The 16,917-nt window shown below is 43.0% G+C and overlaps 1 protein-coding gene across 3 annotated transcripts in view; it reads left to right on the top strand.

Moving 5' to 3' along the window:
- Positions 1-16,917, top strand: part of NAA35 (N-alpha-acetyltransferase 35, NatC auxiliary subunit) — a 356,679-nt gene that overhangs the window by 139,697 nt on the left and 200,065 nt on the right. For all 3 annotated transcript variants that reach the window (XM_033927824.1, XM_033927815.1, XM_033927834.1), the window contains exon 9: positions 16,510-16,560. In XM_033927824.1, the coding sequence (XP_033783715.1) occupies positions 16,510-16,560 (51 nt within the window). The remainder of the gene's footprint in view (positions 1-16,509; positions 16,561-16,917) is intronic.

Genomic DNA, 16,917 nt, shown 5'->3' with positions numbered 1-16,917 from the left:
AGAACAGAAAGAAAATTCCCGACCATCAAAATGAAGTATTCTCCATATATCTATTAAATCACAAGATTGAATCAAATTATCTAGTCCCATAGATTTCATAACTCTACTTGGGTTTTTATCTAATAAAGGATCCATTACAGCATTGAAGTCCCCTGCTACTATAAGATTTGAAGTAGCCAGTGGTATGATCATTTGTTGAAGAGTTTTAAAGAATTCATTTTGGTTCGAATTAGGGGCGTATATATTGATTAACGTCATGGTAGTATTTCCCATATTCATTTCCACCATTATCCATCTTCCATGAATATCTGAAGCTTTTAGTTTAAATGAAGCAGAGCATTTTTTATTAATTAAAATAGCAACACCTGCTTTTTTCCCTATAGCTGGTGAGAAAAAACACTGTTTGACCCAGCCTCCTTCTAGCTTACTAGATTCTATATGTGAGAGGTGGGTCTCTTGTATAAGGCATATATCTGCATCTTGCCTTTTTAAAAATGATAGTGCTTTTTTCCTTTTTATCATATGATTTAGACCGTTAACATTTAAAGATATAATTTTAATATCCATTTATTTTTAAATTTTCAGGTATTAAATTATGTATATTTTCCCAATGTTTTAAGTATTTCATTTCTCTTTTTTCCTTTACACCCATGATTACCTTATATATTTCCTTATTATTCCCTCCCATCCCTTTTATCCCTCCCTTCCCCCCCTTATTAATTACGAAAACTTGGATACGCAGGTTGAGGTTAGATTTAGATAACTCCCACAAGCTATTAATAATTATCTAAAGTACTACCATCTTTTCTCTATTTCTGTATATTTTCTCTTATTTTATTATTAATTATAAGAATCAGTAAAAAGTTTTTCATTCTTATATATTGAAAGATTATTTTCTATATTTATATGTCTTTGAATCCATAAGAATGATTATATTACATTACTTATGTCTGAGAACATTTCAATTATAATTCATTTCTTTTCAGGTGGTAAATTATTTTTACTTTAAAAAGCTTTCATACCTGGGTATAATACGTTTATCATGTTAAGAGCATTCGAATTTAGCCTCTTTCCACAGAACTGTAACTAGAGTCTTCAGCACAGGAATTCCCTCATCTCTTATGCTCACTATTTTCCTATGATTCACGAGAGAGTTGTCAATTAAGAGAAGCTAATAATCCCATCAGTGTTCTATTCATGAGCCTAGACCCTAATTCAAACTAGAGAATGGCATGGAGACGAATCTGTTCCTTTCCTTCAGGAACTAAATTTCCTTATCTCGTCTTTGCCCCATTGTTGTAAGCTCTGTCTCAATAGCATACTCTCCAGACACTTATGATTTTAAAGTATCTGAGGCCTGTGTAGACGAGAGTGAAGTCCTGTGCCAAAAACTCCCCTTATATCTCCCGTAGAGGATTGCCAGGTTGAACAAATTGTCTATAAAGATGAAACATGAAATTTGAGATATATATATGTAAAAAACTTTTCAGGCAATCTTTGCGTTTCAGATATATTCTTTTCATATATATCGTATTTAAAACGCATTTTAATGTATTTGAAACGCAAAATTAAACCTGAAGTACCGCCTTCAACAGGAAATATAACAAACCAATCACTTCGTCTTTTTTATAATCTTCTCTGTGATTGAAGGATGATTCTCCTTCTCACCATTACTCCGCCTTCAAAGTTTCTCAACTAATCAGTACATCTTTAAGTTTGTTGAAAAAACTTTCTTCGTCATCATTTGAGTTCGGAGATGTGTTTCAATTCATTTTCGTTTCTGCTAGTAAGTTTATTCTATTTATTCTATGTAGAATTCTAGAATTTTTGTATTTTTTCCGTTTTCTTGTTTTCCATGGAGAATGTTGCAAGTTGTTTAAGTCTTTAATTCGATCCTTGTGTGTTCTTTTTTCCATTGCTTTCCGTTCCGATATAATCTGTAACCGAATTCTTTTATTGAAATTCGTTATCATATAAGTCAAAGTTTTCACAAATTGGTCAATAGTCTTTAGTATGAACCCATTAAATGTTCTTTAGATTGTCATAGGTTGCTCCAGTTGATTCATAAATTCCTGTAGTTTTTTTGGATCCGTAAAGTTTTGCGTTTTGTTAGCAATGGTAACCTTCATAATCGCCGGGTAAAGGAGCCCAAATCTAGCTCCTAGAGATCTTAGTTGTGGTCTCATGTCTAAGAATTGTTTTCTTCTTGTTGCTGTTTCTTTTGCAAAGTCCGGGACAATGTATATTTTTGAATCTTGGCATTTAAGATTTTTTATTTCCTTGGCTATTTGGCATATTTCAATTGCTTGTTGATGTCTTAAAAGTTTGAAAATTAAAGTTCTTGGACCTGTTTGAGTGTTATTTCTTTGTGTTGGAATCCTATGAGCTCTTTCAATTTCCAGTTCCGTTTTAAATTTCAGTGGTAGTATTTTAGGTAGAAATTTTTCAAGAAATGCAATCGGATCATTCTTTTCCACTCCTTCAGGTAATCCGATTATTCTTAAATTATTCCGTCTTTCACGATTCCGGCTGTCTTCAAGATTTTTTTTTATCTCTGTTATTTCTTTCCATATGATTTTGCTGTGATTCATATCTGTATTTAATTGTTCTGTAATATCTTCTAATGTTGAAATTCTATTTTCTGTGATGTCCACTCTTTTAGTTAGGATTGCAGCATCTTCCATTGCTTTTTGTAGTTTTTTGTTACTATCTAAGACAATTTCTTTTATTTGTCTTAGTTCTTCCATAACATCCAGATTTTTTTCTGTTGGTAATGGGATTTTAGAGGGTGTACCTGGCTCTGGTTTCGACCTCTTATTGCTTCCCGATGTTCCAGCTCCCAAATCAGCTTTATTTTGTTTAGTTGAAGTCATATTTCAATATATATTATTTTTTTTTTTTTTAAATATTTGGTAGTAATTCTTTTTAATATGTTTGCATATAAGGAGCTATTTGTTTATCTAACCATCCGTCCAAGCCACGCCCCCTTTTTTTTTTTTTTTTCCAGTACTCTTAAAGCAACTGTAAATTATTTGTCTCAAGTTCTATTACTGTGAGTGAAAAAAAAATGTCGGTAGTCTTTCTTTCTCTTTCTTCTCCTTCAAGCCTTATCTCCTTCAAGCCTTATCGTTGTTGACATTTAGCTTCAGCGTTGAAAGAAAAAAAAAAAAAAAATTTGTAGCCCCTTTTTTTCCTTTTTTGGCTCTCCTCTTATAAGCCCAATCGCAGCTTCTACCATGGAGAGCAATATTCCATCCAGTATATTTTTACTTTAGTCTTTTGAAGTATATGTATATGTATTTTCAGCGTCTCTCAATTGCCTCGACGCTATCCCTCTTCAGGTTAGAGAAATCGTTAATCCTTTTATTTGTCTTTTTCTCACAGCCCAAGCGCTGAAAAAAAAAACTACAATCTCCTATATCTGAGTCTTTTTAATCACAGCAGTGGAGATTGACATTTATATTTATATTTATCCTTCACAATTTTTCGAAGTTAGCAGCAGCAAGGAAATAGAGATTCATTCATTTATTAGCCAGCAAGGAAATAGTTAAAAAAAAAAAAAAAACCGTTGCCAAGTAGATTCTACTGCAGACCTCGCTTCATCTCCGGCAGAGGATAGTCATTTCAAAACAGCCTATCTCTTTAGCATGACAGGCATCAGGCATCAGGCACTTCACAAACAAAAAAAAACAAAAAACTTTTATCTCTGTCGCTAGGCAGTTCCGGCAGCTTCAGACTCCGTCGATCTCCAGCCCTCTGCACCTCGCTTCTCAGGAAGTAAAAACGGCACTTCTGTCCTTTGATTTTCACTTTTAAAACGTTTCTCCGACTTAACCAAGGAGGTAGATTTCAATTTATATAACTTTCAAGAACTTTCTTTGGTAGTTTTTTCTGAAAAAAGCTTGTTTCTACGGAGCTTCCTCTTCACCCAACCGTCATCATTCGCGTCCAAGCCACGCCCCCCCTGTCTACTTTTTCTATACCCTTCAGGATCTTGAAGGTTTCTATCATGTCTCCGCTTCTCCAGGGAGAACAGCCCCAACTTTTTTAGTCTGTCAGTATATGAGAGATTTTCCATACCCTTTATCAGCTTAGTTGCTCTTCTCTGGACTCCCTCAAGTACTGCCATGTCCTTCTTGAGGAATGGCGACCAGTACTGGACATAGTATTCCAGATGCGGGCGCACCATTGCACGATACAATGGCAGGATGACTTCCTTCATCCTGGTCGTGATACCCTTTTTAATGATACCCAACATTTTGTTTGCTTTCCTTGAGGCTGTAGCGCACTGTGCCGACGTCTTCAATGTTGTGTCTACCATCACTCCCAGGTCTCTTTCAAGGTTACTTACCCCTAGCAGTGATCCCCCCATTTTGTAAGTGAACATCGGGTTCGTTTTCCCTACATGCATGACCTTGCATTTCCCTATGTTGAAGCTCATTTGCCACTTTTTGGCCCACTCTTCCAGTGTCGTCAGATCCTTTTGGAGATCTTCGCAGTCTGCCGTGGTTTTAACCCTGCTGTATAGTTTGGTGTCATCCACAAATTTAATGACCTCACATTTTGTTCCCGCCTCCAGGTCGTTTCATTTCCCTTCCCTCTCCTGGAAGTCTGGCATCTTTCTTTTTTTCATCTCCATCCACAGATCCACCTTTCTCAACTACCCTTTCATTGAGCATCTCTCCCTCCTTCCCCACCACCCCAGGGTCCACCATCTCTCCCTTTCTTTTTCCGTCTACCCTCCTATCGAGTATCTCTTTCCCCCCACCCCTCCACACCATCCCTTGTGACCAACTTCTCTCCCTTTCTGTTCCTTCCCTCCCTAAATCCACCATCTCTCATCCACTCCTCTGTTTTTAGACCCATTATTTCCCCCCCCCCCCAAAGTCTGGCATATTCACGTCTCTTTGAACCCCCCTTCCTTCCCTCCCTCCCTCTGTGTATTTCTACAGCAGGGCTCCGAAGGCTTGCACCCCACCCCTTGAAGGCCTGCACCCCCCAAAGGCCTGCCCCTGCCCTCCCCCCCCAGAAGACCTGCATGTATCTCCCTGCCCTGCCACATCCTTTGACCTAATTCCTGCAGGGAGCAGCCTGCAGAGAGGATCGCTGGTACTTTAGCAATCTTTGCAGGTTGCCATAGGCCTCAGGAACTGTCTTCCCTCTGCCCCAATCCTGCCTCTGACTCAGAGGAGGGGTAGGACCACGGCAGAGGGAAAACAGCTCCTGAGGCCAATGGCAACCTGCAAGAATTGCTAAAAGTACCGGGAGGCCAGGGAGAAAGCCGGATGTCACCCAGCAGCAGCTGCTCACCCGAAGGCTACAGCAAGATTTGGACCAACGGGGCCAAGCCCAAACTGTCTGTGGAGAGCAACGAGGGCAAACTGTCCTGTGCTGACTACATCAACGTATCTTCGGCCAGCGGCTCCACGACCTGCACCCCTCCCGATTGCTATCTAAACCCGACTCCCTTCCCCGCTCCTTCAAGCATGTCCACTGCCAGAAAGGCGAGAGCGCGTTATGCCCCTCTACTGGCTGCTCTGCTCCGAGGACTCCTCTTCCTCCTCCACCAGCAGCGGCAGCCTGGGAGGGCCTGGAGAACGGCAGGGACTGAATGAGCTGACTTTTGATTGGCCGGCGTTCTTCAAGAGGCGGGCCAGTCAGGAGGGGGGGAAAAACCAGAAGGGAAGGGAACCCGGCTCTGCGATCGACTGGGGTTGTCTGAGTGATCGACCAGTCGATCGCGATCGACGTATTGGGCACCCCTGATCTAGAGTCCCTGCTTCCAGATTATAATGCCAGCATCTATTAGACTTAGAGCAATCCAACTTTGTAATATAACTGTGGTCCAAAATGCTCTATGTAACAAAAAGAACCAAGTTTGTCTCATAGATGCAGACACTGTACATCTCATTCTCCAAGACCAAATTCGTGGCCATTGAGATGCAGAAATTTGATGCTTAATCTCAATGCTTCAAATGTCTCTAAGACCATTCTTTGGTTTTTTATTCATAAATCCGGAAAGCAATTTATACCACTGTGCGGCCTGGTGTCCCAGAAAATCAGCCTGAAAGCATAAAAATTCCAGGCTATACTGATTGTTAAGATTTTTCCATTCAGGGAACCCCTCTTGAATAGCCTGCTTCAGCTGCAACCATTTAAAACTTTGTAACCGTTTTCATGACACTGCCCTCTACTGGTTATGTGGAAACTCAGCTGACTTACATTTGACGGACATCAAAGCACCAAATTCCTTTTTCTTATGAGTCATCAGAGAAATTTGCATACATCGTGAACACTCTAATAACTGTATTCTGATAAAATCAGTTTATTCAGTTAATTCAAACATGTTCCAGAGATAAACTAATTCCTAATCCAGGAATATCTTCAATCTTTAAAACAAATACAAAAATAAAAAATATAAACTTGCTCTATATTTCCATATAACAAAATAAATAAAACAACAGTTTTGGCTGTTATAACATGTCTCATGAAGCCATCGGCTGCTCACAATTCTCTATGAATTCTTGTAATTTTGCAAGATCTTCAAAATTAAAGGTTTTATTGCCATATGTTACCCTCATTATAGCAGGGTACATCAAACCATATCTTGCCCCTAGAGATCTAAGTTTCGGGCGCAATTCCAACAGCTGTTTTCTCTTGTAAGCAGTGTTCCTGGCAAAATCCGGTACTATATGTATTCTGGAGTCCTGACATTTGAGATTTTTATTATCCTTTGCAAGTTTAATCATTTCCATCACCTGCTGATACGTTAACAGTCGAAATATTATAGGACGTGGACCCTGTTGTTGATTAGACCTTCTTGCAGGAATTCTATGCGCCCTTTCAAATTCAAGTGGAAATTTCGTTTTTAAGAGCAGAATCTTGGGAAGGAAACTTTCTAAAAATGCAATTGAATCATTTTTTTCCACTCCCTCAGGAATCCCAATAATCCTCAAATTGTTCCTTTTACTTCTATTAATACAGTCTTCCAAGTTCTTTGATAAATTATGAATTATTTTCTTGTCAATTTTACTTTGCAGTATCATATTCCGTGGAGCTAAGAAGATGCGTTTTTTCAACGGCCATTGAAAGACTTTTTCACTTGCCTTCCCGCTCGCGCGTTTTTGTCTTGGAAGCTTCTCTTCCTTTTTGTTTCTTGTTTCTTTAAAAAAAAAAAAATCCTTTTTTTTTTTCTTTTTTCCGGTTTGCCCCGGTGGGGCCTGTTGCCACCATCGAAGCCTCCGCCTTCGATTTAGCGGAGGCCGTTTTTACCTTCATGCCCCCTCAGCCAGGTTTTAAAAAGTGCCAATGGTGTGCGCGCCCCATCTCTTTGTCCGACCCGCACAATTGGTGTCTCCAGTGCCTGGGTCCGGATCATAGGGCTTCCTCCTGCACCTATTGTGCTACTCTTAAAAAGCGCACCTTGAAAAATTGACAGATTCAAGAAACTTCTGTTCGGTGCCGCGATGGCTGATCCCTCGGCATCCACACCGACGTCGGCGGCTTCTAAGCCGGCACCCACTTTGTCGATGCCGCACGACGTCACTCCGGCGTCACACCCTTCAGGTAAGCCGGCAAAGAAGCCTTCCTCCTCCCTGGAGCGCCATCCAGTTGCTGTGGCAGAGAGTCCAGTCCTGCCGACCTCGAGGCGCCCCATAAACGCTCCACCCCTATAGAGGTAATCTTGCACTCCTTTTCGTTTAGGTTTTCAACGATTTGGAATAAAATTCCTAGTTATATTAGAATTCTTCTCTCGCCAGATTTTTCATAAATCTATGAAAAGTTATTTCAACAATTTTTGGGAAATGGTACTAAGTAAGGAGTGTTGTCTTTTTGTTTAGTAATTCACGTTAGTTAAACTGATTTCCCTGTTTATTGAAGTCTTATGCAAACAGTCGAACCCCCTACTTCAGGAGATGATATGGTATATATAGAAAAGCAAACAAAATGTTGGGTATCATTAAGAAGGTATCACGACCAGGACAAAGGAGGTCATCCTGCCACTGTATCGTGCAATGGTGTGACCGCATCTGGAGTACTGTGTCCAGTACTGGTCGCCGTACCTCAAGAAAGACATGGCGGTACTTGAGGGAGTCCAGAGAAGAGCAACTAAACTGATAAGGGGTATGGAAAACCTCTCATATACTGACAGACTGAAAAAGCTGGGGCTGTTCTCCCTGGAAAAGCGGAGACTTAGAGGAGACATGATAGAAACCTTCAAGATCCTGAAGGGTATAGAAAAAGTAGACAGGGACAGATTTTTCAGATTATGGGGAACCACAAGTACAAGGGGGCACTCGGAGAAATTAAAAGGGGACAGGTTTAAAACAAATGCCAGAAAGTTCTTTTTCACCCAGAGGGTGGTGGATACATGGAATGCGCTTCCGGAGGCTGTGATAGGCCGGAGCACGTTACAAGGCTTCAAAGAAGGTTTGGATAGGTTCCTAGAGGATAAAGGAATTGAGGGGTACAGATAGGAGTAGCGGTAGGTGATAGGGATAGTCTGGGACCATTGCTCAGGCAATGGGCCTGATGGGCCGCCGCAGGAGCGGACCGCTGGGCGAGATGGACCTCTGGTCTGCCTCAGCGGAGGCAACTTCTTATGTTCTTAGGTGAGTGCATCCTCATCGGCCTCCTCATCCTCTGGGCGTCGAGTGGCACCGCAGGTACCGCAGAAAAAGAAAGCAATACCGGTGCCTTCCCTGGAAGACTGTATTGCGCCTGTCCTTCAAGTCCAACTTAAAGAGCAATTACAGCAGCTCTTTCCTGCTCTGTTGGCACCAAACCTTCCAGTTCCGGTCCGGTCTGAGCCTCCGGTACCGGCCGTGGAGCAGCCTCTATTGTCGGCTTCCGCTCTATCGGTACCGGTTCACTCTGCCTCTTCGGTCTCCATGCCGGTCTTGTCTGCGGAACCGAGAGGCCTGCATCGTGCTGTTCAAACGATCAAACCCGCACTAATTTCTGACCACTCCCGGCACCGGCAACCTCTTACTTCCCCGGGTACCGCATCCCTGCGATCCAGGAAGTCGGTGCGCAAAACCCGGCATATTGAACCTTCGACACTGGACTCCCAGGGTCGCGGTTCTCAGGTTAGGGATCCTGATCTTTGGGATGACTCCAAAGAGCCTCTGTTATCTGATGATGAGGCTTCTTCACCTGAGGAAGACCCCTCGGTGCGGGATCCTTCTGCCAAGCCTGATCAATCATCCTTTACATCTTTTTTAAAGGAAATGTGTGAGTCTCTTTCTATTCCTTTGGAAACTGAATCTAAGAAGTCTAAAGCTTTTCTTGAAGCTTTGGACTTTGATCAACCGCCCAAGGAATTTCTAAAATTACCCCTCCATGATATTTTAAGAGAGACTTTCTATAAAAACTTGGAGACACCTTTAACCATCCCCGGTGCTCCTCGCAAATTAGACACTTTGTACAGAGTTATTCCCATTCCAGGCTTTGACAAGCCTCAACTCCCGCATGAATCCTTGTTCGTGGAATCCACTTTGAAAAAGACTGCGGGCACTAGTGTCTATGCTTCTGTCCCTCCTGGCAGAGAGGGTAAGGCCATGGATAAGTTTGGCAAGCGTCTCTATCAAAATGCTATGCTAGCCAATCACTCAGGTAATTATGCCTTTCATTTCTCATTTTACCTGAAGCATCTTATCCAACAACTTTCTTCTTTTGAGAAATATCTCCCTGATCGGAAGCTTCCCTTATTTCAACAATACACTTCTAGTTTATTGCAGCTTCGCAAGTTCATGGTGCGTTCCATTTATGACACCTTCAAACTCACTTCTAAGGCTACGGCAATGGCTGTTGCTATGAGACGTCTGGCTTGGCTTCGAGTCTCAGAACTCGATGTCAACCACCAGGACCGCATTGCCAATGCTCCGTGCAAGTTGTTTGGTGACTCTATGGATTCTACCACTCAAAAGCTGTCTGCACATGAGATTAGTTGGGACACATTGCTGAAAAACAAAAAGAAGCCTCCACCTCCTCATCCTTTTCGCCAGCAGTCATCCTACCAACATCGCTACTCTGCTCGTCCTCTTCCTCCTTCTCAGCAGCAACCTCAGTGTCAACGTCAACAGCAACGCCAACAACCTCGTGCTCAACAGCAGCAATCAGTAAAACCACCTGCACCACCTAAGCCCACTCAACCCTTTTGACTTCCTTCTCCAGGACATAGCCAGTCTTCCTCCATCCTCTCTTCTGCCCCAATTATCGGAGGACGTCTCTCCATTTTCCTCAGCCGTTGGGAACTCATCACTTCAGATCAGTGGGTTCTAAACATCATTCGCCACGGCTATTCTCTCAATTTCCAGACTCTTCCCTCCCACAGTCCTCCAAAAGAGTCTGCTTTGAACACCTCTCAGTCCTCTCTACTTCTTCGGGAGGTTCAATCCCTTCTTCTTTTGAATGCCATAGAAGAAGTTCCTCTAGATCAGAAGGGGCAGGGATTTTACTCCCGCTATTTTCTGGTCCCCAAAAAAACCGGAGACCTCAGACCCATATTAGATCTCAGGGATCTCAACAAATGTTTGGTCAAAGAGAAGTTCAAAATGCTCTCTAGCCACTCTTTATCCTCTTCTCTCTCAGGACGACTGGCTATGCTCCCTCGATCTCAAAGAAGCCTATACCCACATACCGATCAATCTGGCCTCCAGACAGTATCTCCGGTTCATGATCAATCGCTGCCATTACCAGTACAAAGTGTTACCCTTTGGTCGGGCCTCTTCTCCCAGGGAATTCACAAAATGTCTCATTGTGGTGGCCGCTTTTCTACACTTTCACCATCTCCAGGTCTTCCTTTACCTAGACGACTGGTTAATCAAGGCTCATTCGTCTCAGGCAGTGGCTCTGGCTACCAACCAGACCGTCCTTTTTCTCCAAATTCTGGGGTTCGAGATCAACCTGCCCAAGTCCCATCTCATCCCCACTCAGCGACTCCAATTCATTGGAGCGATTCTGGACACTGCTCTCATGAAAGCGTTTCTTCCATCCAACCGTCTTCAGACCCTTCTTCATCTCTGTCAGCAGGTGCTTCCACAGCTTTCTATCTCTGCGAAGCAAATGATGATTCTCTTGGGTCACATGGCCTCGACAGTTCATGTCACCCCCTTCGCGCGTCTTCACCTGCGTACCCCTCAATGGACCCTAACTACCCAATGGTCCCAGGCAACGGATCCTTGTTCGCGACACATATCTGTGACATCGTCTCTTTGACAGTCTCTACAATGGTGGTTGAAATCTTCAAATCTCTCCAGAGGTCTTCTGTTCCATCTGCCTCCTCATCATCTGGTCATCAACACAGACGCGTCCCCATATGCCTGGGGAGCTCACTTGAACAATCTTCAAACTCAAGGTCTTTGGACTGCCCAGGAAAAGAAACACCATATCAATTTCCTGAAACTCAGAGCGATGTTTTATGCCCTCAAGGCTTTTCAGCATCTCCTCTTTCCTCAAGTACTACTGCTTTGCACAGACAATCAAGTTGCAATGTACTACATCAACAAACAGGGTGGGAAGGGCTCTCGCCTGTTATGTCAGGAGGCTCAAAAGATTTGGTCTTGGGCGACAGCTCGCCAGTTATTCCTGAAAGCTGTCTACATTCAGGGAGAGCAGAATTCCTTAGCAGACAAGCTCAGCAGAATTCTCCAACCTCACGAATGGACTCTCGATCCCTTGACTCTTCAGACCATTTTCGCTCAATGGGGCACTCCTCAGGTGGACCTTTTTGCGGCTCCTCACAATCATCAACTGCCCCGATTTTGCTCCAGACTCTACTCCCCTCATTGTCTGGCGGCAGATGCATTTCTCTTGGATTGGACCAATCTATTCCTTTATGCCTTTCCCCCTCTACCTCTCATGTTACGAACTTTATTCAAGCTCAAGAGGGAAAAAGCCACCATGATTCTCATCGCTCCATGGTGGCCCAGGCAACATTAGTTCTCCCTTCTTCTTCAACTCAGTTCCAGGGAGCCCATACTTCTTCCAGTGTTTCCTTCTCTGCTTACTCAGCGTCAACAGTCCCTTCTACATCCCAACCTACAGTCTCTGCACCTGACAGCTTGGTATCTCTCGGGCTGAGCTTGTCTCACTCTCTTCTTTCTCAGCCTGTCCGTTCTATTCTTGATGCTTCCAGGAAGCCGGCCACTCTTCAGTGTTATCAACAGAAGTGGACCTGGTTTTCTTCCTGGTGCTTTCGGCATCATCATGATCCAACTTCACTAGCAGTAGAACTTGTGTTGGATTATCTTCTTTCTTTGTCTAACTCTGGTCTCAAGTCTACCTCTATCAGAGTCCACCTCAGTGCCATTACTGCTTTTCATGAGCCAGTTCATGGAAAACCTCTCACGGCTCATCCTTTGGTTTTCAGATTCATGCGGGGGCTTTTCAATGTGAAACCACCTCTCAAGCCCCCTCCTGTTGTCTGGGATCTTAATGTGGTTCTTTCCACCTTAATGAAGCCTCCTTTTGAACCATTGGCCAAAGCTCATTTCAAATTTCTCACTTGGAAAGTCATCTTCCTTATTTCTCTCACTTCTGCCAGGCGGGTCAGTGAGTGGCATGCACTAGTTGCAGATCCACCTTTCACTATCTTTTACCATGACAAAATGGTTCTACGTACACATCCAAAGTTCCTCCCTAAGATTGTCTCTGACTTTCACCTTAACCAGTCCATTGTCTTACCTGTATTCTTCCCGAAACCTCATTCTCATCCTGGGGAGCAGGGTTTGCATACTTTGGACTGTAAGCGTGCTTTGGCTTACTATTTGGAGCGCACTAAACCTCACCACTCCTCTCCTCAACTTTTTCTATCTTTTGATCCCAATAAATTGGGTCGTCCTGTTTCTAAACGTACGCTATCCAATTGGCTTGCTGCTTGCATCTCGTTCTGTTATGCTCAGACCGGACTGACACTGGAAGGTTCTGTCACAGCCCATAGGGTTAGAGCTATGGGAGCATCTGTGGCTTTCCTCAGATCAACTCCTATTGAGGAAATCTGCAAAGTTGCTACTTGGTCCTCAGTTCATACTTTTACGTCTCATTATTGTCTGGATGCATTCTCCAGACAGGATGGTCACTTCGGCCAATCTGTTTTACAAAATTTATTTTCCTAATGGCCAACCTTCCCTCCATCCTTCTTTTTGTTAGCTTAGAGGTCACCCATCAGTTAAGAATATGCTGCCTGCTTGTCCTGGGATAAAGCACAGTTACTTACCATAACAGGTGTTATCCAGGGACAGCAGGCAGATATTCTTACGTCCCACCCACCTCCCCGGGTTGGCTTCTTAGCTGGCTTATCTTAACTGGGGACCGCGTGCCTCCGTCGGGCGGGAAGGCACTCGCGCATGCGTGGTGCGGCCTAACTAGAACTTTCTAAGTTCTTAGAGTGCAATCACTCTAAAATTGTCCGTACCGGGGCTCCGTCGGTGCTGTCACCCATCAGTTAAGAATATCTGCCTGCTGTCCCTGGATAACACCTGTTACGGTAAGTAACTGTGCTTTCATTCAGCTCCGTTCGTTTTTCTATTTGATCCATCTTTTAACTCCATTACTTCTATCCGTTTGTTAAAGCTACCAACTTCCTCCTTCACTTCTTGCAGAGTTTTTGAATTCTTAGAAACAATTTCTTTTATTTGCCTAAGTTCCTCAAATAAATCATAATCAGTATAATCCTCTTTTGGCAACGACACCTTTGAAGGAGTCGCCGGCTCTGGTTTTGAAAGCTTTGCATTGCCTGAAGTTGAAGCCGACATTTCTCCTTTTTGTTGCTTTACTTGCTTACTCGCTGCCATATTATGTTATCAATACTGCCGAAATAGCAAGCAAAAATTAAAAAATCCTTTGATCCTGTGATCACGGAGCTAATCATTCACCCGTCCATTTGGCTGCGCGTCCAAGCCACGCCCCCCAAATTATTGCTTTTTTAAAAGTGGTCTCTGATTTGATTAATATATGAGAGGGAGAGGGAATGTGACTTGTATGCCGCCTTTTTGTGGTTACACATTCAAAGCAGTTTACATATATAAAGGTACTTATTTTGTATCTGGGGCAATGGAAGATTTTAACTTGCCCAGGATCACAAGGAGCAGCACTGGGATTTGATTCCACAACCTCAGCACAGAGGCAGCAGCTCTACCACTGGTTCACTCCTAATCTCCAAGTATATACGCTAATAAAAGTGATTTTTTTTTTTTTCTATTTTAAACCATTCATCAGTGTGTGTTGTTTTACTGGCACTACAAGAGTTGTTTGAAAAGTTTGGTAGAAAAGCAAGTTAAACATATATTTTTTTTGGAGGGGGGGAAACTGTTTTATTTCTCAATATAGTTTCCATCAAGGGCTATACACTTAGTCCAGCAAGTTTTCCAGTTTTTTCATCCTACCAAAAAAATAAGTTTTGTCAAACTGCAAAATACTCATTCACAGAATTGATGACATTCTCATTTGATGAAAATTTCTTTCCACTGAGCCAAATTTTTAAGTTCAGGAACAGGAAAAAGTTGGACAGGGTTCAGTCCAGGGAATAGGGAGGATGAGGAATCAATTCAAAGCCCAATTAGTTCAGTTTTGCCATTGCAATGGGTGATGTCTGGGACAGCGCATTATCTCCTGGTAAATGAGCACTTTTTTGTGTGTCTGACTTTGCCACTTTTCCTTCAATTCATCTTTCAAACGGTCCAACAATGCTGCATAATAGGCTTCTGTTATTGTTTTACCCTTTTCCAAGTAGTTTATCAGGATTATTCCTTGGGAATTCCAAAACAACCTGCAGCCATCACCTTCCCAGCTGACAAAACAGTTTTCACTTTCATCAGCACACTTTCACTAGTTGTCATCCATTGCTCTGACTTCTGCTTTGACTCGGGTGTTTAGTAGTGGATCCAGGTTTTGTCCACGCTCATGAATCAGTGCAAAAATTCATGCAAATTGCAATTAAACATTGCTAAACACTGTATTGAAATGTCCATTCTTGTGCATTTCTGGTTGACAGTCAACAGTCGTGGCACCCATCACGTGCACAGCTTTTTTTATGTACAATTTTTCATGTTGGATATTGATCACTCGTTCATTTGAGATACCTACAGTCTCAGCAGTCTCGCATACTTTCACTTGGCATTTTTCCATAATGATTCGATGGAGTTTTTCAGTTGTATCCTTCGTGGTGACTTCAACTGGGTATCTGGAGTGCATGTCATCTTTGATGCATGTATGCATGGTTGAATAAGGCTAAGGGGTCCTTTTATCAAGCTGCGATAGGTGTTTAATGCGCGTAATACCGTGTGTTAAACCGCCTGCCGCACTAGCCTCTAACGCCTGCATTGAGCAGGCGTTAGTTTTTTAGCCAGCCACGGGGGTTAGCGTATGATGAAATGTCCGACGCGCTAACCCTGCTAGCGCGGCTTGTTAAAAGGACCCCTAAGTTTTAGTTTAGTTCTATTAGCTAGAAAAAGTCACAGATGCCAAGGGCCACTAAATGGAAACCTGAAGCCTTTGTATATGATAAGGCACTTGAATAGGTAACAGAGGAAAATTTGGCAGTCCAGTGGACCATGAATTTAATGCTACATCAGAAGTCTTTTACATTTTTACTGGGCAACCTCAGCCAAATAAGGAAATACAGTGGAACCTTGGTTTACGAGCATAATTTGTTCCAGAAGCATGCTCGTAAACCAAATTACTCGTATATCAAAGTGAGTTTTCCCATAGAAAGTAAGGGAAACTCGCTTGATTCGTTCCCATCCCCGAGGCCAGTGGCACTGCTCTACCCCCCCCCCCTCCCGAGAACTGGCATTGCTCCCCCCACTCACGAAGTTCCCCCCCCGTGTGATCTGCCATCCCCCCCGATCTGGAATCCCCCCCCCCCGCTCGCATCGCCCCCCCTCCCCGCCGCGATCCGAAATGCTCCCTGTACCCATCACCCACCTGAACACATCACTTACCCCCCCATCTGGCACCGGCACCAACGCACAGGACATGCCAGTGCCGGTGCCTGAAGATCTGTCGTCCTTTTTGCTGGGCCTTGAGCATCTGCGCATGCCCAAGGCCTTAGTACCTGCTCTCTCCGAGATTCTCATACTAAGGTGAATAATAGTGAAACAGAATAGTACACAGGTAAATGGAAGAATAAGAGATTAAATTTGTAGATGATTAGTTTTCACTGGAAAATAGCTAAAGAGACTACCTTTTTAGATAATTAATTGTAGATTATTCTAGTGCAGGGGTAGGCAATTCCTGTCCTCGAGAGCTGGAGCCAGGTTAGGTTTTCAGGATATCCACAATAAATATGCATGAGAGAGATTTGCATCTCAAGGAGGCAGTGCATGCAAATCCATCTCGTACATATTCATTATGGATATCCTGAAAACCTGACCTGGCTCCGGCTCTCGAGGACCGAAAGTGCCTACCCCTGTTCTAGTGGAAATGTACAAGATGCAAGAGAAAGGGAACTCAAGATTAGGGTTACCTAGGAGCAAAGCATTAACATTATATCTTTTTTAATTTTAGAGCACTAGAATTCGACAGGGAGAAGAAAGGGATCCTGAAGTTGAACTTGAGGTAATCGATCCTTTGTGTGTTTGAATTATTTTTAAGTTATGTGAAACATTGCATTTAATAGACAAACACAATCAACACAAGTATACCTTCTGCTTTTCTAGCATAATGCTTTCCTTAGCATTCTTACCAGTCCAGAATTTGTGACTGTGTTCATCAGCCAGCAAATAGAGGCAGAAATTAAGATTTGTGGGCTCTGTGAGACCTGAGATCTTCAGTATTACTCTGTCTACAGCAGATGAAGACATTCAAGCTGTGCAGCTCCTATAGTCTGAGTGATCCTTCTGGTCCATCTGGAGAAGTAGTAACCAGCTGAGGTAAGGAGTGCTCCTTTTTTTTCAAAAAAGAAAAAAATCTGGA

The sequence above is a fragment of the Geotrypetes seraphini genome, chromosome 1 (assembly GCF_902459505.1).
Source record: "Geotrypetes seraphini chromosome 1, aGeoSer1.1, whole genome shotgun sequence".
Taxonomy (NCBI): Eukaryota; Metazoa; Chordata; class Amphibia; order Gymnophiona; family Dermophiidae; genus Geotrypetes; species Geotrypetes seraphini.
The sequence above is the reverse complement of the archived record's forward strand: the minus strand, read 5'-3'. Positions and strand labels throughout refer to the sequence as shown.